General features: G+C 39.1%; 2 protein-coding genes across 2 annotated transcripts in view; one reads left to right on the top strand and one right to left on the bottom strand.

The window, feature by feature from the left end:
• The window catches only part of ZMYND8 (zinc finger MYND-type containing 8), a 105,005-nt gene extending 91,954 nt beyond the window's left edge, over nt 1-13,051 (bottom strand). The window contains exons 1-2 of the mRNA XM_081323902.1: nt 12,893-13,051; nt 7,197-7,269 (exon numbers count right to left, since the gene is read on the bottom strand). Of these exons, the coding sequence (XP_081180028.1) occupies nt 7,197-7,204 (8 nt within the window). The 5' untranslated portion in view covers nt 7,205-7,269; nt 12,893-13,051. The remainder of the gene's footprint in view (nt 1-7,196; nt 7,270-12,892) is intronic.
• A 196-nt stretch (nt 13,052-13,247) lies between these two features.
• Nucleotides 13,248-27,030, top strand: part of LOC308666027 (translocating chain-associated membrane protein 1-like 1) — a 41,970-nt gene continuing 28,187 nt past the window's right edge. Inside the window, exons 1-3 of the mRNA XM_081324485.1 lie at nt 13,248-13,496; nt 21,401-21,461; nt 21,886-22,004. Of these exons, the coding sequence (XP_081180611.1) occupies nt 13,377-13,496; nt 21,401-21,461; nt 21,886-22,004 (300 nt within the window). The 5' untranslated portion in view covers nt 13,248-13,376. The remainder of the gene's footprint in view (nt 13,497-21,400; nt 21,462-21,885; nt 22,005-27,030) is intronic.

Below are 27,030 nucleotides of genomic sequence, written 5' to 3'. Positions count from 1 at the left end.
AGTTTCAAAATTTATTTATTTATTTATTTAATAATATTTATATACCGCCCTTCTCCCGAAGGACTCAGGGCGGTGTACAGGGCAAGAATAATATTCTGCTTGCCATAAGCACATATCATTGAGTTTTTAATTGCTTATTTCATACAATTTATATGTCACCCCAATAACAGATTCTGGTATCAACCTCAAGTTTGCAGTTTGCAATAGCCATATGACGTAGCTGTTAATAGAAAGCTCCTGCTGTCTCTGCTAAAACCAATCAACCTATATAAGCAAAAGAAATTTTGTATCAATAGTCTCATATACCAAAATGTTAGCTATTATCAGATCTTATATAAATACAACCATTTTGAGTTTTATTTTATTCCAAACATGTCAAACTTGCGACGTCATGTGATGTTGCGCAACATATCGGGATGGTTTTGCCATTGCCACCAATTGGGTGGCTGCGGTTTCTGGATGACGCGTCTGGCCTGCGGGCCTGCAGTTTGACACCCCTGCTTTATTCCTTGTAAACACACAAACTGCTTTTGACTGTGTATGCCTTATAGAGCTTATTTGCAGACTTAGCTCTCCCCTGGTAAATTCATGGAGGGATTCTTTATAGGTGAAAAGGAAATTTAATGCTAAAATTTTTGGATTACATTCAGTTTCTCCCCCTCCCCTGATGGAAGTATTTTATATCAAGCAAGGATTTTGCTCCATTCAGCAGAGGACGAAGACATTTTTAGCAATTTCTTCCTTGTCTTTGTAGCCTGTTCAGTAGTAGAAGGTTGGTAGATCCTTTGAAATATCATGGAAGAAAAGTCCTTTCCAGAATTCCAACCTGGAAATAAAATACTTTGTATTTTGCTTAAGACTGCTTTGTTGCAGTCTTTGTTGCAGAGATTTTGGTCTCTTTGTATGGTGGAACACTGTAATTTAAAGCTTATTCCATAGAAATTAGCATTATCAAAAGAAGCAATTTTGTCTGACTGACCTTTAAATAAAGCAAAAACATGCTATCTTTTATTTAATTTTCACATGCATAAAAACAATTAATTCGCTATTGCAATTATTTGCTGGTCTATAATTCATTCCAGGCTAGGCATGAAGTCACATGAGATCATGGGGCTCAGAACCTTCCAATCTTGGCGCAAAAAGTATTTGCAAGCAGACCAGACACTGGGAGCCAGGCAATCTACTTGCAAATGCATTTTGCACCGAGAGTTCTGGGGGCGTGATCTCGCACGACTTCAGGTACCCATTCTCTGCAAAAGTGGATGGGTCTCCGAAGTTGCGTGAGATCACGGCCCCAGGAACCTTACACTCTCGGCACGAAAAGCATTTCCAAGCCAAATCTCCTCTCCCTCAAAAGCAAAGAAACCGCGCAGAAAGGAGACAGATCTTTCAAGGCGAGTCTGGCACGGCAGGATGGGAGGGGGAAGCAGTTGTGAGGAACCGGGGGGAATAGAGTGAATGTTGCAGAGCCTCTGCGGCCATTCATAAGGGTGAACAACTGTCGTGTTGCTACAACATTTGTAATTTCAGGAGGCTAGGGGATGCTTATCGTGTAACTTCAAACCGGTGCTAAGTGAACATTCGCAACTTGGGGATTTTCTGTATTGTTCTGATAAATTAAACATTATTTCTAAGTAAGCAAATCTAGGATTAAAATTAAAAAATATTGTACATCCAAGATAACGCATGAATCAGCATGCTCACTCTTGGTATGATGGGCCTTTAGGATGCAGTACTTAAACTTCAATTAAATTCAAGGTTAAGTCACTTCTATCATATGGACATATATACCAAATAAAAGCATTAGACGGTTGTTATTTAAGTGTCACCCTCTGTTTTGATGCTCTTTGATAACCAGTATTTCAGTCATGGAACTAAGTAGGCATAAAGATACTCTGAGGATTAGAAGAGTATTAAGGGTTTTAGAAGTTGCTTCGTTTCCTCTCTTTAACAGAAATGTAGCACCCTCTAGTGTTTAGAGTTTAAATAAGAGCAAAGGCAATGGAATAACATTTGAAACGGGCTTCTGTAGAATACTTAAAAGAAAATTTGTGTTCTGTGGAGAATAGCTAAAGAGAAAATCATCTATGTACCCAATACAAATGATGTAATGTATATCCTACTTTTAGAAAGGCTGAACTATTTTGAAGTACACCACTTAGATTAGGAACTGAATACTTGTTGACATTTGTTATATTTGCACTTATTTAAAAAAAGGTAAAGGTTCCCCCGCACATGCGTGCTAGTCGTTTCCGACTCTAGGGGCTGGTGCTCATCTCCGTTTCAAAGCCGAAGAGCCAGCGCTTGTCCGAGGACGTCTCCGTGGTCATGTGGCCAGCATGACTAGACGCCAAAGGCGCACGGAACGCTGTTACCTTCCCACCGTAGTGGTCCCTATTTTTCTACTTGCATTTTTACGTGCTTTCGAACTGCTAGGTTGGCAGAAGCTGGGACGAGTAACAGGCGCTCACTCTGTTACACGGCACTCGGGATTCGACCCGGCAAACTGCCGACCTTCTGATCAACAAGCTCAGCGTCCTAACCCACTGAGCCACCGCGTCCCTTTTTGCACTTATTTACAAACACTCAAAATCGGCAAAACTGGAGACATAGCTAAAGCATGACAAAAAGGCAACCAAAACTATTGGTCCAGTATCAGATCAACCAAAATTAATGGTCCAGTATCAGATCCCTAAGAAGAAATCCAGATTACCTTATTATACTCCTATCATAATATAACAAACACTTCCTTAATATCAGTCTTGACTTCTAGAAGTTCCACCAATATATTCATGTAGTTTGCCTGGCAACATATGGAAGTGTTTCCTGTGCTTTTTTTGCCAGGGTATTTTTTAAGCTTCCAAGTCTACCCTACATAACACATGCAAAATTCCAGTTATCTCAAATTCAATCTGACATTTTCTTTTAACATGGAGGATAGGAAGGGAAAGCACTATCTCCTTTCCTGAAAGCTTTCTTTTGTTTTCTGTTCAAAACATTATTAATGTAATCCTGAATATTTATATTTAATTCCTATGTCAACATATCACCATTAATTTACAAAAACAAAGAATGTGCAGTCACCAGGATAGGCTAGTAGTTATATTAGCTTATAACTCTTGTGTTGTCAATCTTCCAAGGCATACAGTGAGTATACTGTATATAAGAAGGAACTATTGCAATGCAATTATTTGGAAGACATTACTGCTAAATGTTATGTCTACTCTGCTTCCTACGAAGTTTTCAACTGCAATTCTTTAAAATTTAAAACTACGTAGCTATTTTTAATCACAGAATTTGAAAGTATAATATTGAATAAAAAAAAATCAGTGGCACATTAACCCAGTCTTAGTAGAACTTTTTTTTACTATTAGCATAAATTGAGAATTAACCCACTGAGGGTTTTACATTTCATGATGTTCTTTCTCATTTTTAAAGCCTGGTTTGAATCTATCTGACTACTGTAAGTCTAAAAACAAATATACCTGATGCATCTTGACAGTTTCTTCTTGCAAGGTAATTAGATACATTTTTCAAGGTAAAGTGTGAGGGAGCATACTTTTACTCTGTTTTAAGCATAATGTAATTAGTTTCTGCTACACTCAATTTGCCAGCAAATTTGGAAAACTCAACAGTGGCCACAGGATTGGAAAAGATCAGTTTACATTACAATTCCAAAAAAAGGCAGTGCCAAAGAATGTTCAAACTATCGCACCATTGCACTTATTTCTCATGCTAGTAAAGTTATGCTTAAAATCCTACAAGCTAGACTTCAGCAGTATGTGGATCGAGAACTACCAGAAGTACAGGCAGGATTTCGAAGAGGCAGAGGAACTAGAGATCAAATTGCCAACATACGCTGGATCATGGAGAAAGCTAGAGAGTTCCAGAAAAACATCTATTTTTGCTTCATTGACTATGCTAAAGCCTTTGATTGTGTGGATCATAACAAACTGTGGCAAGTCCTTAAAGAGATGGGTGTACCAGATCATCTTATTTGTCTCTTGAGAAACCTATATGCGGGCCAAGAAGCAACAGTGAGAACTGGACACGGAACCACTGATTGGTTCAAAATTGGGAAAGGAGTCCGGCAAGGCTGTATACTGTCGCCTTGCCTATTTAACTTATATGCAGAGCACATCATGAGAAAGGCAGGGCTAGATGAATCAAAAGTTGGAATTAAGATTGCCGGAAGAAATATCAACAACCTAAGATATGCAGATGACACCACTCTAATGGCAGAAACTGAAGAGGAACTGAAGAGTCTCTTATTGCGGGTGAAGAAGGAGAGTGCAAAAGTTGGGTTGAAACTAAACATTAAGAAAACCAAGATCATGGCATCCGGCCCTCTCAATTCCTGGCAAATAGATGGGGAAGAAATGGAGGTAGTGACAGATTTTATTTTCCTGGGCTCCAAGATCACTGCAGATGGGGACTGTAGCCAAGAAATTAAAAGACGCTTGCTCCTTGGGAGGAAAGCCATGGCAAATCTAGACAGCACACTAAAAAGCAGAGACATCACCCTGTCAACAAAAGTGCGTATAGTCAAGGCTATGGTCTTCCCAGTTGCAATGTATGGCAGTGAAAGCTGGACCATAAGAAAGGCTGAGCGCCAAAGAATTGAGGCCTTTGAACTCTGGTGCTGGAGAAGACTCCTGTGAGTCCCTTGGACTGCAAGGCGATCAAACCGGTCAGTCCTAGAGGAGATCAACCCTGACTGCTCTTTAGAAGGCCAGATCCTGAAGCTAAAACTCAAATACTTTGGCCACCTAATGAGAAGGAAGGACTCACTGGAGAAGAGCCTAATGCTGGGAAAGATTGAGGGCAATAGAAGAAGGGGACGACAGAGAATGAGGTGGCTGGATGGAGTTACTGAAGCAGTAGGCGTGAGCTTAAATGGACTCCAGAAGATGGTAGAGGACAGGAAGGCCTGGAGGAACGTTGTCCATAGGGTCGCGATGGGTCGGACACGACTTCGCAACTAACAACAACAACAATTAGTTTCATATCTTATTTAAGTCCCTGCTTTTTAAAGTTGAGTTTGGGGTTTATAATTACATCATGGAAAACAGAAACAGTAAATGCTATAGTTGCCATTGACTCAGAGCAGGAACAGAATACTTGCTGTAATGCAGATCATTTTAAATATAAATTAGGATTAATAAGAATAAGAGAAAGAATACAATCTTAACACTGCCATTTTACTGACAAAGGAGTCCAATATAACTTGATGTAACTGATTTCTAATAAAGTACTTTTAGGATGCCAATGTAACAAACTGATCTAATTATATGATTTGCTGAAGACCTCACAAATCTTATTATGCTAGAAAACTGAGATTTGCAGCTGAAAAATTAGCCATATACACAAACCACCTTTTTAAAAAATCAACTAATATAGCTATTAAATGTTAAAAGAAGTCCCTTTTATATCCAAGTACAAATATTGCTTCAAATCTCTCTTTCTCTATTGAATTGTGAAAACCCATAAAACATGAATCTGCTGATGCACAGATTCAGAATTACCAGAAATGCTCAACTGGTGATATATTTTGTTATGCAAATTTTACATTTATGGAGGCTCACTAATTTCAAGGAAATTACTTAGTTAAGTAGTTATGGCTTCAGGGATTTAGAATTGCCAAGCAATTATTAGCTCCAGAGGCAAAATATTAACCAATGGTGATAGGCACTGTTTAGCCAAGGAAAGCCTCAACTCCCAAGATTTGGGGCTTGATGGCTCAGCAGTTAAAGACTCTGAGCTCGTCAGTTGGAAAGCTGACAGCCCAGGTTCAACATCTGAGTGCCGCATGAAGAGGTGAGCTCCCATTACTTTCCCCAATTCCTGCCCACCTAGCAGTTTGTAAGCATGCAAATGCGAGTAGATGAACAGGTACCACTTTGGTAGGAAAGTAACAGTATTCTGTGTGCCTCAGCTTTATAGTCATGCTGGCCACATGACCACAGAAGGGTCTTTGGACAACACTGGGTCCTTTGGCTAAGAAACAGAGATGAGCACTAACCCCTAGAGTCAGACTCAACTGGTCAGGGGAGCTTTTAAATTTGAACTGACAACTGATAGCCTTACAGTCCTGGAATCACCTTTCTAAGACTGCCTTGTTAAAATTCAGCACCAAGATATAAAACAACAGTACTGTAATATTATTTTGTATTATTTTGCCTGGAAATTAATTAAGTCTCCAAATCAAGTAATTCTTTAAAACAAAAGAATCTCTTTCTCAAAAAGATTGTAACAGGTGCTACATTGGTTGTAGTGTTGCATTAAGAGTGGGAAGAACCAAGAACCAAATTCTACTCCATCCTCGAATATGATTCTCTCAGTCCAACCTACATCACAAAATTATTCTTTTAGGAGAAAACAAGAATATGGATCACTCTGTAAGTTACCTTAAGGTCCTGAATGAAGCACAAGGTAATACCTGACCCTAATAACTAAATCATAAAAAACTGGGTATTTAGACTTAGTTAATACTTTCATGTAAGATTATCAGAAAATTCTGGGCTTTTGATTAAATTGGGCAGTAGACAATGGTAATCAATTTTGCTGTCAAGAATACTGATGTCAAGAAAACACAAGGACACATCAATGTAATCAATAGGAATTCAGATTGACTTAAATTACTCCTCTTGGCAAACTATGAAACAAAATATAGTACAAATTGAGCTAAATACCTGGCCTCGAACTGCCACTATGCCACTCTATGTAAACCATGGATAAAACAACAGCTACAAAGCTACCAGATCTGATTTGCCACAATCTAGATAAGCATCAGAGGATTACAAGTTCAAGAAAAAAAATATTTTCTGCTATTTAGTAGTCTTGTTTTTTTTAACAGTCCATTTCCAGTAATCCTATTGAAAAGCATTACATGTAAATCAAAGAGCAAATTATATAAAAAAACACTAAAATAAGCCAAACTTTCCCTTCAATTGGCACTTTAGACCTTTAGTAAACTATTCTTCTGAGTTTGGGTATCAAACTTGTTATCCTTATTTACACCTATTTTGCAGTTAACATAAATTTATAGATTCACAGTTTGAGAGTGAATGCTTCAGATATTTTTATACTAACGTGTGTGTGTGTACTGTTATACATCTATAATACAAATATACAATAATATATACTTTTATCCTTTAATATCTTAGTTTTGGTTATTTTAGGATAGTGGTACTTACCCCATCATGACAACCAAGTTCTATAATTCTCTTTTCGTCTGGAAGGCAGCCTGAATAAGTATGTTTTTAGATTCTAGATACAGAAAAACAAAAATCAACAAAATTCAGCTAATTTTCTTCATTGTATAGTCTTACGTAGTAACATTCAAATAGGCAAAACTATTGCTAAGGAGACATATAAAGGATTGTAATCTTTAGAACCGAAAATAATCACAGCAATTGTCCCTTTGCAATAAGGATAAAAAGCAAAGTAAATGGCATATAATTTCTTCTGTCTCTTAGTAGATTTCATTCATTTCCTTTTGTTTATACTGTAACTAATTTAAAAAAGGAATGTGAGCAAGAGTAAACTGCTCACTTAAACTGCTAAATGCCTGCCCCAAAGTTGCAATCTTTTCTTTCCCACATTTAGATAAATTCGCAAGATGCCTATATTCCAGATTTTTTTTAAAAAAAAATAGAATGCCTGATTAAATGGCTATTTATGATACAAATTTATATAGCTGCTGGGTGGGATATAGCAAAAAGTTTAAGTTTAATCCTCCTTCAGTGTTATTTATGGGTTAACTGATGAATTAACAATTCTTAAATGGGCCCTACTTGCTATGTTTTTCTTTCATTATATTCCCTTTTGAAAATACAGACGAATGCACTTATACCGTGTTTCCCCGAAATATATATATTGCCTCCAAAAGAGGCACCAGGTCTTATTTTCAGTGTCTTTTCCACTCACCTTGCAGCAGCAGCATCAACAGCCATGCCCAGCCGGCCCACTTCTTCTATGGCCGAAGGAGCACAGCTTCATTCTGCAGCTGAGAATGGAGCTCAGCCTGCATTTCATAAAGGCCTTTCCAGAAGGCCTATGCAGTCAAGAACCAAGCTATGGATTGAATTGAATCCACAGCTGGGTTCTTGGCTACACAGGCCTTCCAGAAAGGCCTCTGACTGAGAAATGCTCAGCTCCAGAATGAAGCTGCTCCTTCCAGTGAAGCAAGTGTCGATCCATGGGAAACCTGGCTGCAATGGTAAGCTCCACGCCCCCACCACTATTGCTTGATTTTTAGGCATGCGCCTTACCCCAAAACTAGGGCTTATTTTTGGGATAGGGCTCATATTACGCCCATTCCCAAAAATCAAGCTAGGGCTTATGTAGTTATATAATGTGTAAAATCAATCGAAGTAGAAGGAACCCAAAATCCAGCACTGCCAAAAGTTAAATTGTATGCCCCAGCCCCCTTACTCTCATCTTTTTATTCTCAGTGAAAAGAAATAATAGCCTATATACCTAGAATACATAGAAGTGTTCTTAGTATATGTAAAAGAACAAAGATGAACATAATAGTCAATATGAAACAAATAAATAGGTACTCCAAAAGGCTGCATATTGTATTTACTGTAGTCCCTTGGGGTGAATCCTACTAACTCAAAAAAGTTTATTTCCGCATAGACTCATAGATTTGCAGTGTACACCACAATTCTGTACTGTAGTCAGCCGGGTAGCTGATGTTTCCTCAGTTTTTAAGCTTTGAGAACTGACAAGCTACTTCATATGAATTATCGGAATAATCTATCATTATATTCTAAACAGAACCACTGATTGGTTCAAAATTGGGAAAGGAGTCCGGCAAGGCTGTATACTGTTGCCCTGCCTATTTAACTTATATGCAAAGCACATCATGAGAAAGGCAGGGCTAGATGAATCAAAAGTTGGAATTAAGATTGCCGGGAGAAATATCAACAACCTAAGATATGCAGATGATACCACTCTAATGGCAGAAAGTGAAGAGGAACTAAAGAGCCTCTTGATGCGGGTGAAGGAGAGTGCAAAAGTGAGCTTGAAACTCAACATTAAGAAAACCAAGATCATGGCATCTGGCCCTCTCAATTCCTGGCAAATAGATGGGGCAGAAATGGAGGTAGTGACAGATTTTATTTTCCTGGGCTCCTAGATCACCACAGATGGGGACTGCAGCCAAGAAATTAAAAGATGCTTGCTCCTGTGGAGGAAAGCGATGGCAAATCTAGACAGCATACTAAAAAGCAGAGACATCACCCTGTCAACAAAAGTGCGTATAGTCAAGGCTATGGTTTTCCCAGTTGCAATGTATGGCAGTGAAAGTTGGATCATAAGAAAGGCTGAGCGCCAAAGAATTGAGGCCTTTGAACTATGGTGTTGGAGAAAACTCCTGCGAGTCCCTTGGACTGCAAGGTGTTTCAAATCAGTCAGTCCTAGAGGAGATTAACCCTGACTGCGCTTTAGAAGGCCAGGTCCTGAAGTTGAAACTCAAATACTTGGCCACCTAATGAGAAGGAAGGATTCACTGGAGAAGAGCCTAATGCTGGGAAAGATTGAGGGCAAGAGAAGAATGGGACGACAGAGAATGAGGTGGCTGGATGCAGTCACTGAAGCAATAAGAATGACTTAAATGGACTCCAGAAGATGGTAGAGGCCAGGAAGGCCTGGAAGAATGTTGTCCATGGGGTCGCTATGGGTCAGACACGACTTCGCAACTAACAACAACATCATATTCTACTTACAAACGGTTGTTCAGATATATTACTTTCAAGCACTTTGAATATTCTAGAGCACAGGTAGTCCTCAACCTACAACCATAATTGAGCCCAACATTTATGTTGCTAAGCGAACCACTGTAATTAAGTTAGTACGATTGTTAACTGAATCTGGCTTTCTCATTTGACTTTGCTTGTCAGAAGTTTGCAAAAGATGATCACATGATCCAGGGACGCTGCAATCATCATAAGTATGAACCAGATGTCAAGCATCCAAATGTAAATCCCAGACCATGGGGATGCTGCAATGGTCATAAATGTGAAAAATGGTCATTCGTCACTTTTTTCAGTGCTACTGTAACTTTGAATAGTCAGTAAATGAACTGTTGTAAGTTGAGGACTAACTACTTTATACAGTAACCGAATATTACCTACCATTTCATTTCAGGCGTCCTCCTGGATTCACGGCTCAGTTTGGAAGATCATATAGGAGCCGTGACCAGGGGGGCTTTTGCCCAAGTTCACCTGGTGCGCCAGTTACGGCCCTATCTGGACCGAGATGCCCTACGCACAGTCACCCATGCGCTTGTGACCTCCCGGCTAGACTGCTGCAATGCTCTCTATATGGGGCTGCCCCTGAGGACCACTCGGAGGCTTCAGCTGGTGCAGAATGCAGCCGCCCGAGTTGTGATGGGAGTCTCCCGATACTCCCATGTAACACCTCTTCTCCACGAGCTGGATTGGCTTCCAGTTGCCCTCCGGGTGAGATTCAAGGTGCTGGTGATGACCTATAAAGCCCTAAATGGCATGGGCCCGGATTATCTGAGGGAGCACCTGCTGCCAGCATCAATTTCCCATCGTCCTGTGCGCTCCCACAGGGAGGGCCTCCTCAGGGTACCGCCGGTCAAGGATTGCCGACGGGCGATCCCCAGGGGGAGGGCGTTCTCTGTGGGCGCGCCTGCCCTATGGAATCAACTGCCAATGGAACTCCGGACTGCCCCCAACCTTCGTTCATTTCGCCGGGACCTAAAAACCTGGCTCTTTGAGCTATCTGGTCTGGACTGAGGGGTTTTAATGTTTTTAAATTGTGATTTTAATTTTTTGGGGCTAGACTTAATTTAATTTTAATTTTATATTGTATTGTTTTTAAATTTTGCCTTGTAAACCGCCCTGAGTCCTTTGGGAGTAGGGCGGTATATAAACCGAATTAATAATAATAATAATAATAATAATAATAATAATAATAATTATTATTATTATTATTATTATTATTATTATTATTATTTCTAAGAGACAACAACCCTCCAGTTCATCAACACAAGTCTCTATTATTTATCAGACTCAATATCTTATAATTGTTTGCTTTAATATTCACAGAACTGAACCTGGGATTTTCTCCAAGGAATCTTGGAAGGAGCTAGTAGGCCAAAGCAGCAAAGACAATATTACAGACCAGCTCCTTATCTATTTTTATTTATTTGTATCCTTCATTATTTTTACAATAACTCAAGGCAGCAAGCACAACCAACACATCTTCCTCCTCCTGTAACCACATATTGCCCTTTTCCTTCCATGTGAGCCAAGAGAACATCCTTATCACATTCTCACATTATACTGTAGCTTTATTACTGTAATTTGATTTTTTTTCCTATAATCCTACATTGATGGTCATTTTCCATCTTGACAGGTTTAAAAAAATCTGTGCAAAAATAAATCCCTAGAAAGGCCCTCAAGTTCCTGGCAATTGTATCCTTAACTGCTTTCTTGACTTTCTTGTACAGAAAACTTTATTTTTTAATTGCAAGCTCATTAACTGTGATTTCATGGTTATGTCAACCACGATTTACAGAATTTACCCAATTGGCTGGGTTTGTTTTAACCAATGAACCATAAACTAAGCATAGAAGTCATACTTGCATAAGACTAAGCAAGGTAATCAGTTAATAAAGCCACAAGTATCATCTGAATTGGGACAAAACACTGAATAGTTATGATGGAAAATCTAAACCACACTTTGGGAGGTGGGTAATGATAAGCAACTTACCTCCAAAATAGCCCTCTCTTCTAGGTTTAGAGAGAGCTGGAAGCATAGGGAACCTTTTGAAACCCTCTCTTCCATTCTTCAGACATGAAGATGGGAGGCTAAGGTAGCTACTAAATGGAATTTCTCCAACCCCAATGTTATAGAAACAGAAAAGGGATGAAGGGAGTCAAAGTCTTCCTTACCCTACCTACCATCAGGCCAGAATAGAAATATTTTTAACTGCAAAAAAGTAGGTACTGACAGTCATAAATGTGTCTGGAAGGCCAGCCTAAGACGGCCTCTCTCAGTATAATCAAAGCTGAAATTTGATTGTAGTGCTCTTTAGTTTTGTTCAGTGCTCTATACCTGGGCACATGTTTATTCGTAAATAGTACTAAAATAACTTACAAATGGTAACCAACAATGGCCATTGATTTCTGGAATTGAGAATGATTGGAGTTTCCTCAAAAGGTCATAGCTTCAGATTGGCTGAAAGTTTCAATAAATGGCTAACAATTTTGTTGGATGTTTATGAATAAATCAATTAGAAATTTTATTTCAAACTATAAGTGTAGGGGGGGGAGATCCAGACTTAAATAAAAATAGCATGTGATCTTAAATATAGTAGGACCTTAAACTTGCTCCGACTAGCAGTGATTTCCTTAGGTTGCGAGCAAATCTCTTTCCAACCTTGTCAACACGCGTGTATTTTTTTCTCTCTCTCTGCCGTTGGATATGCTTATTCTCTCCCCTCCCCAAGAGCATAGGCCATGCTTTGCTACTACGTTAAGGATTCGCCGTTTTAACTGGAGTCGGGTGATATATTTTTTTTTCAAAATGAAGGGTTCCCCCAGACATGCATTTTGCTTCGATTCAGGAGGCGCATTCACTCGCATTTAACTTCACCTCCTCTTACATAGCCTAATTATTTAGGTTCAGACGCTGCTGAACCATAAAGGCATTGCACGGGTAGAATTAATTCAATATATCAGACTAAAATGGGATTGATTTGCTTAGAGTTCAGGATGCCGTGCAAAAATACCCACGAAGTGTTCTTTTGAGAAAGCATCTTAACCCCAGCTGTGGAGCCAGAAATCTTTCTTGAAAGTTTTCCCTGCATACTCGAGAAACCTGCGGAATAAAAAGAAAAAAAATCCAATACCTGATGAGTCTTTCTCTTCCCGTGCAGAACTTGCAGGACCTTGTTTCCACTACAGCCATAGACAAATTAAACGCAAGTTCAGGGAACCTGGTAGGTCCCACCTCTAGGGGCCTCTGAATGGCCGTAATCCACGCCACTCACACGCACCCTCTCTTTCCCCTCCCCCGCTGCCGTTTCGACCGTTGACCAGCCTCGGAATCTCTTCGGAACTCCACCCCTAGAAAGCTTGCTTCCCAGTTTAAGGCTGGCGATTAGCTGCCGAACCTATCACTCACTTTTATCCCGCATGTTGATTGGCCAAGCGTGGAAAGCAGGGCGGATAAGAGTTGGGGGGGGGAAAGGGACAAGAGTCGCTGGTGTTTACTGGGCGTGAGGTGAAGAGCGAGGGCTTGTTGAGAGAGTAGAGGAGCTGCAGCTCTTCATTCCGTACTTCACCCTCAACTTGGGTCCTGGAGTTTCCCCACTTTCGGAAACCTCTGCCGCTATGGGACTGCGGAAGAAAAACAAGAGTCCGCCAGTCTTGAGCCATGAGTTCGTTATCCAGAACCACGCGGATGCCGTATCCTGCCTGGCCATGGGCCTCCTGTTGGGGCTCATGTTCGAGGTATCCTTACTATATGCAGGGCCGGGGAGGAAGCGGCAGCGCGCGGGCTCCAGGCACGCCCCCTTTCCTCCCCTCCCCCCCCCGGTTCAAGTGCGGCCCCGCCCTTCTCTCGAGCTCTGGCGCTTCCTCCTCTCCTTGTTACTGTTTTCCCTTAGGCTGCTAATTCTCACGGTCGCGCTCCCCTCTTACGTGCTGACGTACATAAGAAGGAGCGGGCGTATCCTGTGCGATGCTTGTTGGCAAGGCTGGTCCTCAACGTCTAAGACCCCCAAACTATAGCCCAGGGGTCTTCAAACTTGGCCCTTTTATGACTTGTGGACTTCAACTCCCAGAATTCCTCAGCCAGCTTTGCTGGCTGAGGAATTCTGGGAGTTGAAGTCCACAAGTCATAAAAGGGCCAAGTTTGAAGACCCCTGCTATAGCCGCTAGGCATCCTGGCTGGGTTTTCTCTTCCCCGCCACCAAAGAGCGGGGGAATTAAACTGGCAGTCTCAACTGAGAAGATAATTTGTGTCAGCCGGTCAAGCCGCTTTCAAAGGCGGCGGGGGGGGGGAAGTAAAAAATAATATATCATTGACCAATTTGCGATCCCTGTAGAAAAAGAGTTAAGTCTTTCGTTATTCCATAGAGAAAAGGAAGTGGGTCTCTCTTAATATCGTACTAAATCATATGAAATGGGATGTACCAGTGGTCTTTTCCCACTTTTGTCCTCTTGTTTCCCTTTAGAACTGGTGACGGTGTTAGGACTCGGTCCTAGTACTAATTTTCAGCCCTTGAGTACAATCCGGATTTCATATAAAAATGAAATGTTCTGGGAAGATGAAGAATGATTTCCCAAAACGGGTGGGAGGCTGGTTTAGGAAAAGTTTATAGATTGTAAGTTAAGTATCATAAACAGTCTAGAGTCCTTCGGGAAAGGGCGGTATATAAATGTAATAAAATAAAATAAATAAATAAATATTGCTCCTACTGGGCTTATGTGATTATGCTTGGGGTTTGGTCCTTACAAATAAGCAGTAGCATTAGGCGTACTGCTGATCTTAATTGGTTTGATAGCTACTAGTAGTAGATAATTCCACTGGTGGGTTTGACTATATTTGGAACAAGATAAATCTCTTACAGACCCAATGGTGTATAGGAGAGTTAATGCTGATATTAAGAATTAAGTGGACTATTTTTGCTTACACATTTCATTGGCAGAGAGTAATCTTGACAGCAAGATACAAGATGAAGGGTACTTATCCAATTGCATCTCCTATGACAATAATAGTCTCATGTCTTGCTGATGAGCTTATAAACAGTCAAGTCTCAGGGGTGTCTAAATTTACATAATGATATTCACTCCCTGAGTCATCAAGCCACAGAATGGAATTGGAAGTTTAATACCTGAATATTAAATATGGACTGACTGCCACAAGTATAAATTTGTTTCTTTAAATAAAAAGCTGTCATAAGTGATTAATTACAAATGAAGCCTTGAACAATGCTAGGATTTATAGAAAACAGGAAGATAAATATACAATAAATTTGGTTTATATATAAAACCATGTCTTTTTAAGGCTTTCCCTGAATTGTGTTTCCCCTTTCCTCCACTATTAAATTGAAACTTGTTGCATTGTTTTAAGTTGCTTTGTCATATTGTTGATATTCTTCTTAAAATGCAAACTGGGCCATACCTGAACTAAAGTAAAATTGGTGCTAAGAAATCCACAGATCAGTCTGTTGAAAGAATTAAGCTTACTGTAGGAAGAACTGAAATAATGATATAATTGGAGAACCTAATAAAATATTTGAAGAATTATCACAGGGATTGGCAGTCTTTTCAGATGCTGGCTCTTGTCTATATAGAAGGTAGAGCAAGATTCTGACAGAAAGGGATTTTGATGCACTTTAGAATTTCCTGACCCAGGTTCTTCAACAGTGGAACAGGTGGCTTTGGCTTGCTAGTAGAATATCTTTTGTTAGACATTTATAAGCGGAAACTAAAAACAGTCTTTCCTAATCCAGACATAGTTAATTGTATGAACTTCCCAGAATTCTCAGCAATGGCTACAGTTGCAAGAAAAAGTATGTGAACCCTTTGGGATTACGTGGAGTTTTGCATGAATTGGCCATAAAATGCGCTCTAAACGTCATGTAAGTCACAACAATAGAAAAACACAGTCTGCTTAAAATAATACTACACAAACATTAGCTGTTGTCATGTTTTAATTGAACATAAGATGGAAACATTCACAGTGCAGGGTGGAAAAAGTATGTGAACCCCTAGCCTAATGACTTCTCCAAGAGCTAATTGGAGCCAGGAGTGAGCCAACCTTGACTCCAATCAGTGCGATGTTATTGGATGTGTTGCTGACAACTGTCCTGCCCTTTAAAAACACACACCTGTTTTGGGTTTACTGGTCACAAGAAGCACTGTCTGATGTGAACCATGCCTCGCAGAAAAGAGCTCTCAGAAGACCTATGATCAAGAATTGTTGACTTGCATGAAGCTGGAAAGGGTTACAAAAGTATCTCCAAAAGCCTTGATGTTCATGTGTCCATGGTAAGACAGACTGTCTACAAATGGAGAAAGTTTAGCACTGTTGCTACTCTCCCTAGGCGTGGTCGTCCTGTAAAAATGACTGCAAGAGCACAGTGCATAATGCTTAATGAGGTAAAGAAGAATCCTAGAGTGTCAGCTAAAGACCTACAGAAATCTCTGGCACATGCTAACATTTTTGTTGACACATCTACAATAAGGAAAACATTAAACAAGAATGGAGTACATGGGAGGACACCACGGAGGAAGCCATTGCTGTCCCAAAAAAATATTGCAGCACGTTTGAAGTTTGCAAAAGAGCACCTGGATGTTCCACAGCACTACTGGCAAAATATACTGTGGACAGATAAAACCAAAATTGAGTTGTTTGGGAAAAACACACAACACTGTGTGGAGAAAAAAAGGCACAGCACACCAACATCAAAACCTCATCCCCAGTGTAAAACATGGCGGAGGGAGCATCATGGTTTGGGGCTGCTTTGCTGCCTCAGGGCCTGGACGGATTGTTGTCATTGATGGGAAAATGAATTCCAGAGTTTATCAGGACATTTTGCAGGAAAACGTACTGCCATCTGTCCGCCGACTGAAGCTCTGCAGAGGATGGATGATGCAACAGGACAATGACCCAAAGCATACAAGTAATTCAACAAAACAATGGCTTCAACAGAACAGAATACGCCTTCTGGAGTGGCCCAGTCAGAGTCCTGACCTCAACCCGATTGAAATGCTGTGGCATGACCTTAAGAGAGCGATTCACACCAGACATCCCAAGAATATTGCTACACTGAAACAGTTTTGTGAAGAGGAGTGGTTCAAAATTACTCCAGATCATTGTGCAGGTCTGATCTGCAACTACAGGAAACGTTTGGTTGAGGTTATTGCTGCCAAAGGAGCGTCAACCAGTTATTAAGTCCAAAGGTTCACATACTTTTTCCACCCTGCACTGTGAATGTTTCCATCTTATGTTCAATTAAAACATGACAACAGCTAATGTTTGTGTAGTATTATTTTAAGCAGACTGTGTTTTTCTATTGTTGTGACTTACATGATGTTTAGAGCGCATTTTATGGCCAATTCATGCAAAACTCCACGTAATCCCAAAGGGTTCACATACTTTTTTTTGCAACTGTATGTTGACTGAGGAATTCAGGAAATTAAATTCATGCATTTATGTTAGGAAACACTAAGGTATAAATTCCTACATTTGACAAGAGGTTGGTATAAATGGTTCTTAAAACATTTTAGTATCAGGACCTCTTTATTTTCTTAAAAATGATTGAGAACCCCGAAGAGCTTTGACTTTGTGCATTATATCTATTCATATTTACACTACTTGGAATTAAGAGTGAGTCATTTTAAAATATTTATCTGAAGATCTACAGAACTCTCCAGACCACATATTGAGAACCACTGATCCAGATGAATCCAGTTCTATGTTACTCCAAAAAATTAATTGTTTTTGAGAGGGAACTCAAGTTGGCATAATGGGATATATCTTCTACTTTGTTTCCACAATAATAAACATGGTAAATTTGGATAAGAGAATGATTGACCCAAAGTTATTTTATGATCATCTAATATCTTAACCAGTAGACTGTATTGGTTTCAGTCATAATAAAATTACATTATCCAAAATGGAACTTAGTACAGGTAGTCCTAAATTTATGAACAGAATTAGGCACAATATTTCTGTTGCTAAATGAGACATTTGTTAAGTGAATTTTGTCTCATTTTACAACTTTTCTTGCCACATTTGTTAAGTGAATTGCTGCAAATGTTAGTACCACAGTTGTTAAGTAATCTGGCTTCCCCATTGACTTTGCTTATCAAAAGGTCGCAAAAGGGGAATCACACGATCCTGGGACAATGCAACCATTATAAATGTGAATCAGTTGCAAAGTGTCTGAATTTTGATGACGTGACTGTTGGGATGCTGCAATTGTCATAAGTTTGAAAAATGGTCATAAGTCATTTTTTTCAGTGCCGTTTAACTTTGGTCACTAAATGAACTGTTGTAAGTTGAGGATTAACTATATCAGTTGATACCACCTTTAATGCTCATTGATCACCTTGGCCCTTCCAACTTTTTTATTTTCAGAAATTATTTTAATTAAAAGAATAATTGGCATGTCACAACTGATTGAAACTTTATTGCCACTAATGCTTCTGGGCCATTTATTTAAAAATATCACTGAAGGAGCTATAGCTCAAAGCATTATACGCAAGCTGTGCAGAAAAACAATGTGAACAATAGTAGCGAAAAGCACTTAGGTAGAAGGGATTGCAAATAGTTGTCTTAATTGCTTCTTTTTCCTATTACTACCGTTTGAGAATGAGAAAACCTTTTTATTTTTTACTTTTACTCATTTATAAGATGGGTATATGACCACCCATCTTAACACTGGAACTCTGGATGGCTCACAACCGTTGCATTTTTATGTACTCTAAATTATATTTATACACACTATGTATTCTTTCAGTTCTTTTTTCTCTCTTATTAGCCAATAGTATTGTGTTACCTGATTGATTGCATGTATATATATGCATATCAAATGTTATTCTGAAAAGAAATAGGATCATTTTGATACCAGTGAATTAACTGGATATTAACTGGATATATATGAAACAGTTGAGATTAAGGATAGGTGACTTCCAGATAATTCAACAGATGACTTAAATATTTCTCAGTAGTTCCAAATCAGAATGTGTGTGAAGCTCAGAGGAGGAGTTGAAAGTTAGTAGGTGCAATGGGGTAGATGGTAGAGTGCAGGCCAGCAAAAAGGCAGAGATTGGGGGGGGGGGGGCGGCAAGTATTGCAACGGCTATAATTTCAAGGATCCACTGTAACTACCATTTTGTTCAGCACTGTTGTAACTTTGGTCACTGAACAAATGCACAGCCATCAAACCAAGGGCACTTTCAAACAGAGGGCCTTCCGTATGGTGCTTAGGTTGACATAGAGACACTTGCTAACATCAAGTCCTTAAAATGATTGGCCTAGAATAAAAGGCTTTTCGACTAGACAAATACCCAACAGAGATTTGAGCTCCTGGATTCTATTGTAAAACACAGGCAATTCCATTAAATGCATTAAAATATCACACATACAGGTGAAACTCGAAAAATTAGAATATCGTGCAAAAGTTCATTTATTTCAGTAATGCAACTTAAAAGGGGAAACTAATATATGAGATAGACTCATTACATGCAAAGCAAAATAGTTCAAGCCGTGATTTGTTATAATTGTGATGATTATGGCTTACAGCTCATGAAAACCCCAAATCCACAATCTCAGTAAATTAGAATATTGTGAAAAGGTGCAATATTCTAGGCTCAAAGTGTCCCACTCTAATCAGCTAATTAAGCCATAACACCTGCAAAGGGTTCTTGAGCTTTTAAATAGTCTCTCAGTCTGGTTCAGTAGGAATCACAATCATGGGGAAGACTGCTGACCTGACAGTTGTGCAGAAAACCATCACTGATACCTTCCATAAGGAGGGAAAGCCTCAAAAAGTAATTGCAAAAGAAGTTGGATGTTCCCAAAGTGCTGTATCAAAGCACATTAATAGAAAGTTATGTGGAAGGGAAAAGTGTGGAAGAAAAAGGTGCACAAGCAGCAGGGATGACCGCAGCCTGGAGAGGATTGTCAGGAAAAGGCCATTCAAAAGTGTTGGGGACTTTCACAAGGAGTGGACTGAGGCTGGAGTCAGTGCATCAAGAGCCACCACACACAGACGGATCCTGGACATGGGCTTCAAATGTCGTATTCCTCTTGTCAAGCCGCTCCTGAACAACAAACAACATCAGAAGCGTCTTACCTGGGCTAAAGAAAAACAGAGCTGGTCTGTTGCTCAGTGGTCCAAAGTCCTCTTTTCTGACGAGAGCAACTTTTGCATCTCATTCGGAAACCAAGGACCCAGAGTCTGGAGGAAGAATGGAGAGGCACACACTGCAAGATGCTTGAAGTCCAGTGTGAAGTTTCCACAGTCTGTGTTGATTTGGGGAGCCATGTCATCTGCTGGTGTTGGTCCACTGTGCTTCATTAAGTCCAGGGTCAACGCAGCCGTCTACCAGGAGATTTTGGAGCACTTCATGCTTCCTTCCGCAGACGAGCTTTATGGGGATGCTGACTTCATTTTCCAGAAGGACTTGGCACCTGCCCACACTGCCAAAAGCACCAAAACCTGGTTCAATGACCGTGGGATTACTGTGCTTGATTGGCCAGCAAACTCGCCTGACCTGAACCCCATAGAGAATCTATGGGGCATTGCCAAGAGAAAGATGAGAGACATGTGACCGAACAATGCAGAAGAGCTGAAGGCCGCTATTGAAGCATCCTGGTCTTCCATAGCACCTCAGCAGTGCCACAGGCTGATAGCTTCCATGCCACGCCGCATTGAGGCTGTAATTGCTGCAAAAGGGGCCCAAACCAAGTACTGAGTACATATGCATGCTTATACTTTTCAGAGGTCCGATATTGTTCTATGTACACTCCTTGTTTTATTGATTGCATGTAATATTCTAATTTTCTGAGATTGTGGATTTGGGGTTTTCATGAGCTGTACGCCATAATCATCACAATTATGACAAATCACGGCTTGAACTATCTTGCTTTGCATGTAATGAGTCTATCTCATATATTAGTTTCCCCTTTTAAGTTGCATTACTGAAATAAATGAACTTTTGCACGATATTCGAATTTTTCGAGTTTCACCTGTATTGTATTTGATTGCCAGCTATACCTCAGCCAAAGGGCAGCATTTAGAGCCACTAATCAACATGACAGCTCACTTGGACTCCATCAACAGGCTGCCTTACTTCTTTCAAGATACACATGGTGGGCAGTCAAAAAGACTGACAGGTTTATAGCTAAAGTCAATTCATCAGAGAACTTCTTAATTAGATCACTTTGAAGTTAATTGCCAAGGTGATGATCTTATTTCAATATTTTACTGAACAGCTTTTCTGTGTCCTGATATGTTTTATTTGTGTATCCTGATGTATTTATTTTACATTGTATTTTATTACATAAATATATTGTGATTCAGTATGATTGCTTGATTAATCAATAAACAAGGAAAAATATGCAACAATTTGTATTATTAGTCTTGATAATTACACTTTCAAAATTTTCAAAACCTATGTCTCAGATCTGATCCTTTAGTAGTCAAGATCATCTCCAATCTTGTTCTTAAATTGGCAGTTTTTTTAGGCTATAGAAATGTCATCACTGCTGGGAGGAATTCTACAACAATGAAACTTAAATAGTTGCAATCATAATAAATATAAATTTTAATAGCAACTTCAGAAAAAGTGTATAGCAAAGAGATTGATAACTTATTTTTCTCTGTTTTAAATTTTAGGTTACATCTAAATATGCCATCATGTTTATAACTGTACAATACAATGTTACGTACAACATAGGTAAATATAAAATCTGTTCTATGTCTGGTTTTCATTTTTAAAAATATTTTTCAGTAATGTCTTCTACATATTTACTCAGACACTCTGTATTCACCTCGAAATGTATATATGTGCATGGGTAGATGTGCCAGGTTATATGTAGGGTTGCAGTCTTAAATAATTTTGCCTAAATGCTGCTGTATAGCCTGATTCTCTGCATTTTTATTACAAAATTCTGTTGTGCTGTTTTTCTTCAAATAATATGCTATAAAAACATATTAAAGAATGTACAACATGAACTTACAGATTTTAAAGCAGAATTTATTGCAGAGATGTAAGGGAAAAACACTGTTGAAAATTTGTTTTCTGCATGTTCTCCTGATGTATAATAGTATTCTAAGTATAGCCTGTACTGCTATTAATAGTAAAATATTGTGCATTTCAGATGATGGATCTGACCCAGTTCATTTCTATGAGTATGGTCCAAAAGACATGGCCACCATCTTCTTCTACATGCTTATAGCCATTATTTTGCATGCAGTGATTCAGGAATATATACTAGATGTAAGTTTACAATTATTAGATAAATGTGAATATGTGAAATCAATTCAGTTCCAATTTCTTGAAGATGCATTTATTAAATAATATGCTCTACTATTGGATATGAAAGATATAAGATCCCATTTAGTATAGTAGTTAAAGTACTGGACTGAAAATTGAGGTAATAGAAGATCTAGTCCTCTCTTAGGCATGAAAGCTGATTGAGTAACTTTGGGCCAATCCCTTAGCTTCAGTTCAACCCAGCACACAGGGTAATGGTTGTGGGGGAAAATAGAAATGTGAGCATTATGTAATAGTGCCTTGAATTCTGCAAAATACATACACACACTATCTATATACACATACACACACACACACATGTTTAATAATATCTAATAAACATCTCCCAGATTTTTTCATTATCAACTATGTATCTACATTACAGAAGGATATTTCTTTAGAATGAATAGTCTACCTGCAGATTATGAATAAATTGCTCTGGATTGCATTTTTTCCTAAAAGTAAATGGGCTGGTATGAATTTTGAAAGCAAGTTATGCAAATTTTCACAAAGTGGCATTCAAAATTTACCAGAAAGCAAAAAAGTAAAGATGTTGCCCTTTATATTTACTTATCAAGAATATTGCCTGCCATTATTATTTCAGCTTTCGCTTTTTGGAACAAATAGACATACTGTCCTCTTTTATTTTCTGATAGTGGCTAAGAGACCTACATGATTTTGATTCCCTACTTTAAATCCTACTAGCTTCCTTTTTTTTAAATAGAACCTAAAATGTTTAAAAAATAAGAAAAGACAAGAACCAAGACATAATTAAGTATATCTGTTATGGCCACATGTGTTACGATATTTGTTACCTGGTATTTGACCAGGTTTTTTTTACTATATAGCATTGAATATCATGGCTTTATAATTAGTCAAATATTTCACATACTCCATGTCAATTTATATTTTGGATAGTAATTCAGAATTTGAACCTTTCCCAAATTTTGGACCAGAACTTAATATATGGTTCTTCTCTGAAAATTGGCACATGGGCAAGATGGGTAGCTTTTAACATGTTGAATCCCTAATCAAATTATACTGGATTATGGAATATAATGGTACTTTCACTAAAAATTATATACTACACTATGAATTTCTTGTGAAATAAATAAAAATTATATCCATCAATGAATGGATTCCTTATTTCTTCAGTAATTCAATATTCAAGTTTAACTTGGCAATCTGCTGATAAAGATAATTTCATTATTTCTCTATTATATATTATGTTAAAATCTGACACACTGCTTTTTTTTCTTTTTCTTTTTTTGTTGCTGTTTTTATTTTAAGTATAAAGAGTAAAGTGTTAAATAAAAATTGTATTCTGCTATATTATTAAAACATGGCATGTTATTAAAACATGGCATGATTGAAAATCAGCCATTGTCCAAATACAAAAAATGTTCAGGCAATGAGTCTAATGTAAAAGTTTGGGCATGGTTCATATCTTTCTACACTAGGATAAAACTACAGTGCTTGCTTTTTCTGTGACTGCATTGCAATGTGCAGTCAGAAATTTAGTCATAAAAAAACCACTGAAAGACTCCTTGGAAACTTCACTTTCTGTTTTGTCTTATCCTCTACTCTAGAATGAAAACAATAGCTCCCTTATATTTTGTATTGGTTAATAGATTTGGGGTGTGTTTATATATATATATATATATATATATATATATATATATATATATATATACACACACACACACACACACTCATATATATATATATATATATATATATTTGTTTTCGTAGATTCTCGCGGGTGTCTGTATGTGTAGATCTAGAGTCTCGGGTTTCTTCCCGCGTTCCTTTCATCTTCAGAAAGTTGTGGCGACGTTTCGACGAAATCCCATCCGTCATCATCAGGCCGGAGTGTTCCTCCTGCTGCTTCCAGGAGCAATGCGTGGTCTGGCTGTTCCTTTCCTTCCAACTGCCGGTGGGGCTGTGTTCTGACTGGGTGGAGGCGTGGCTGCTTTCTGATTGGGTGGGGGTGTCCTCCGATTGGGTGGAGGCGTGGTTGTCTTCTGATTGAGTGGAGGCGTGGCTGTCTTCTGATTGGGTGGATGCGTGGTTGTCTTCTGATTGGTTGGAGGCGTGGCTGTCTTCTGATTGGGTGGGGTATGTTCTGAATGGGTGGGGTTTTTTGTTGTGTTGTAATATCCTGAGTGTTGTGATTTGGTATCCTGAGGAGTGGGCTGTGTAGTGGCCTCCAGAGCTTTGGTTTGGCTCCGAGTTCGAGGACCTGCTATGTATCTCTGGTATGGGTCAGTCAGGTTCGTGTGTGCGTTCTTCTGCTTGGGTGATGGCACTTTTGCTTGACTTGTTCTGTCTTCTGTGTGGGAGAGTTTTTGTTCTGGGTGTGGATGAGTCTTGCTGGGGCTGGTGGCATTTGGGGTTGTTTGTTGGTTTTTTAAATCCTTGTTTGCTGAAATTCGTTTCTCTATCAATGCTGGTTTCCAAATGGCATGTAGGCGGGAGGTGTCGTCTCGCTTGTTCATACTGTCTGGGTGTTTTTCTATTTCAATGGCTTCTCTGATTATTCTGCTATTGAGATGTTCTATTTTGGCGATTGTTTTTGTACCTTCAAAATTGATGTTGTGTCCCGTAGTGTTTATGTGTTGTACTAGTGAAGATGTGTGATCTTTCTTCTGTACTGAGTTCTTATGTTCTTCTACACGTACCTCTATTCTTCTGTTAGTCTGTCCGATGTATGTTGCTGGACAGGAGGCGCATGGGATTTGGTATATGCCCTGGTTTTCCAGTTCTATTTTGTCTTTGGGATTTCTCAGGATGGTTGATATCTTTCTGTCAGTATTAAAAGCGGTTTTGATGTTATGTTTGCGTAGTACTTTACTGATTTTGTCGGTTGTTCCTTTTATGTAGGGCAAGATGGCTCGTCCGTTGTTCTGTTCTTCTTCTTGGATGTTTTTCTGTTTTGGAGTCCCCTGCTGAATCATATTGGTGATTTTGTTTTTTTGGAACTTGTTTGCTGTCAATATGTCTGTCAGGGTGTGTAGTTCTGTTTGTATATGTGTTTCATCTGCAAGGCGTCTGGTTCTTGTTATTAGTGTTTTGGCTACTGAATTTATTTGTGCTGGGTGATGATGTGATTGCGCATTGAGGTAACGGTTGGTGTGTGTTTTCTTTCGGTAGACTGTGTGTCCTAGGGTGCCGTTTTGTTTTTTGTATATAAGTACATCCAGGAAAGGTAACTGGTTGTTTGTTTCAATCTCCATGGTGAATTTTATTTTGGGATGTAGGCTGTTCAGGTGTGTTAGGAAGTTTTCTAGCTCCTTTCTTCCGTGGGGCCAGATCACGAAGGTGTCATCCACATATCTGAGCCACAGTTTCGGTTTGTTTGTAGTCTTTTCCAGAGCGTTAGTTTCAAATTCTTCCATGAAAAGGTTGGCGATAACTGGTGAAAGAGGGGATCCCATTGGTGCGCCTTCTATTTGTTTGTATCTCTGGCCTCTGTGTATGAAGTATGTGTTTGATAAGCAGTGTTCTGCTAGTTCTATAATATGGTTTGGTGGTTGGTATTTGCTTCTTATTGTTGATAGAGCTTCTTGGACTGGCACCTGGGTGAATAGTGATACCACATCGAAGCTGACTAGCAAGTCTTTTTGGTCTATATGTAGATTTTTCACTAATTCTATAAAGTGGTATGAGTTTTGGACATATGAAGCTGCCATTTCTGCTTGAGGTTGTAATTGTTTTGCTAGGTATTTAGCTAAGTTTTGTAGTGGTGAGCCTATAGAACTTACTATGGGTCTTAGTGGGATTCCATCTTTGTGTATTTTGGGGAGGCCATATAGTTTTGGGCATCTGGATGACTTCTCCCTAGGAATGATTGTTTGTTGGATTTCTTGGCTTATAGAAGTTGATTTTATCTTTTTCTTGGTGGTCTTTTCTAGATAGGTTGTGGGATCTCTATATATAGGTTTGTATGTAGTTTCTTTGAGTAAGTTGGACAGTTTCTCTTCATAGTCTGATGTGTCCATTACCACTGTAGCATTGCCTTTATCTGCTGGTAGTATGATTATGCTGTTGTCTTTTCTTAGGTTTTGCAATGCTACTTGTTCTTCTTTTGTTCTTCTTTTGTAAAATTCACCATGGAGATTGAAACAAACAACCAGTTACCTTTCCTGGATGTACTTATATACAAAAAACAAAACGGCACCCTAGGACACACAGTCTACCGAAAGAAAACACACACCAACCGTTACCTCAATGCGCAATCACATCATCACCCAGCACAAATAAATTCAGTAGCCAAAACACTAATAACAAGAACCAGACGCCTTGCAGATGAAACACATATACAAACAGAACTACACACCCTGACAGACATATTGACAGCAAACAAGTTCCAAAAAAACAAAATCACCAATATGATTCAGCAGGGGACTCCAAAACAGAAAAACATCCAAGAAGAAGAACAGAACAACGGACGAGCCATCTTGCCCTACATAAAAGGAACAACCGACAAAATCAGTAAAGTACTACGCAAACATAACATCAAAACCGCTTTTAATACTGACAGAAAGATATCAACCATCCTGAGAAATCCCAAAGACAAAATAGAACTGGAAAACCAGGGCATATACCAAATCCCATGCGCCTCCTGTCCAGCAACATACATCGGACAGACTAACAGAAGAATAGAGGTACGTGTAGAAGAACATAAGAACTCAGTACAGAAGAAAGATCACACATCTTCACTAGTACAACACATAAACACTACGGGACACAACATCAATTTTGAAGGTACAAAAACAATCGCCAAAATAGAACATCTCAATAGCAGAATAATCAGAGAAGCCATTGAAATAGAAAAACACCCAGACAGTATGAACAAGCGAGACGACACCTCCCGCCTACATGCCATTTGGAAACCAGCATTGATAGAGAAACGAATTTCAGCAAACAAGGATTTAAAAAACCAACAAACAACCCCAAATGCCACCAGCCCCAGCAAGACTCATCCACA

Source organism: Vipera berus (assembly GCF_964194415.1).
Source record: "Vipera berus genome assembly, chromosome: 3".
NCBI classification, from domain to species: Eukaryota; Metazoa; Chordata; class Lepidosauria; order Squamata; family Viperidae; genus Vipera; species Vipera berus.
Note: the sequence above shows the minus strand (reverse complement) of the source record. Positions and strands in the feature narration are given on the sequence as shown.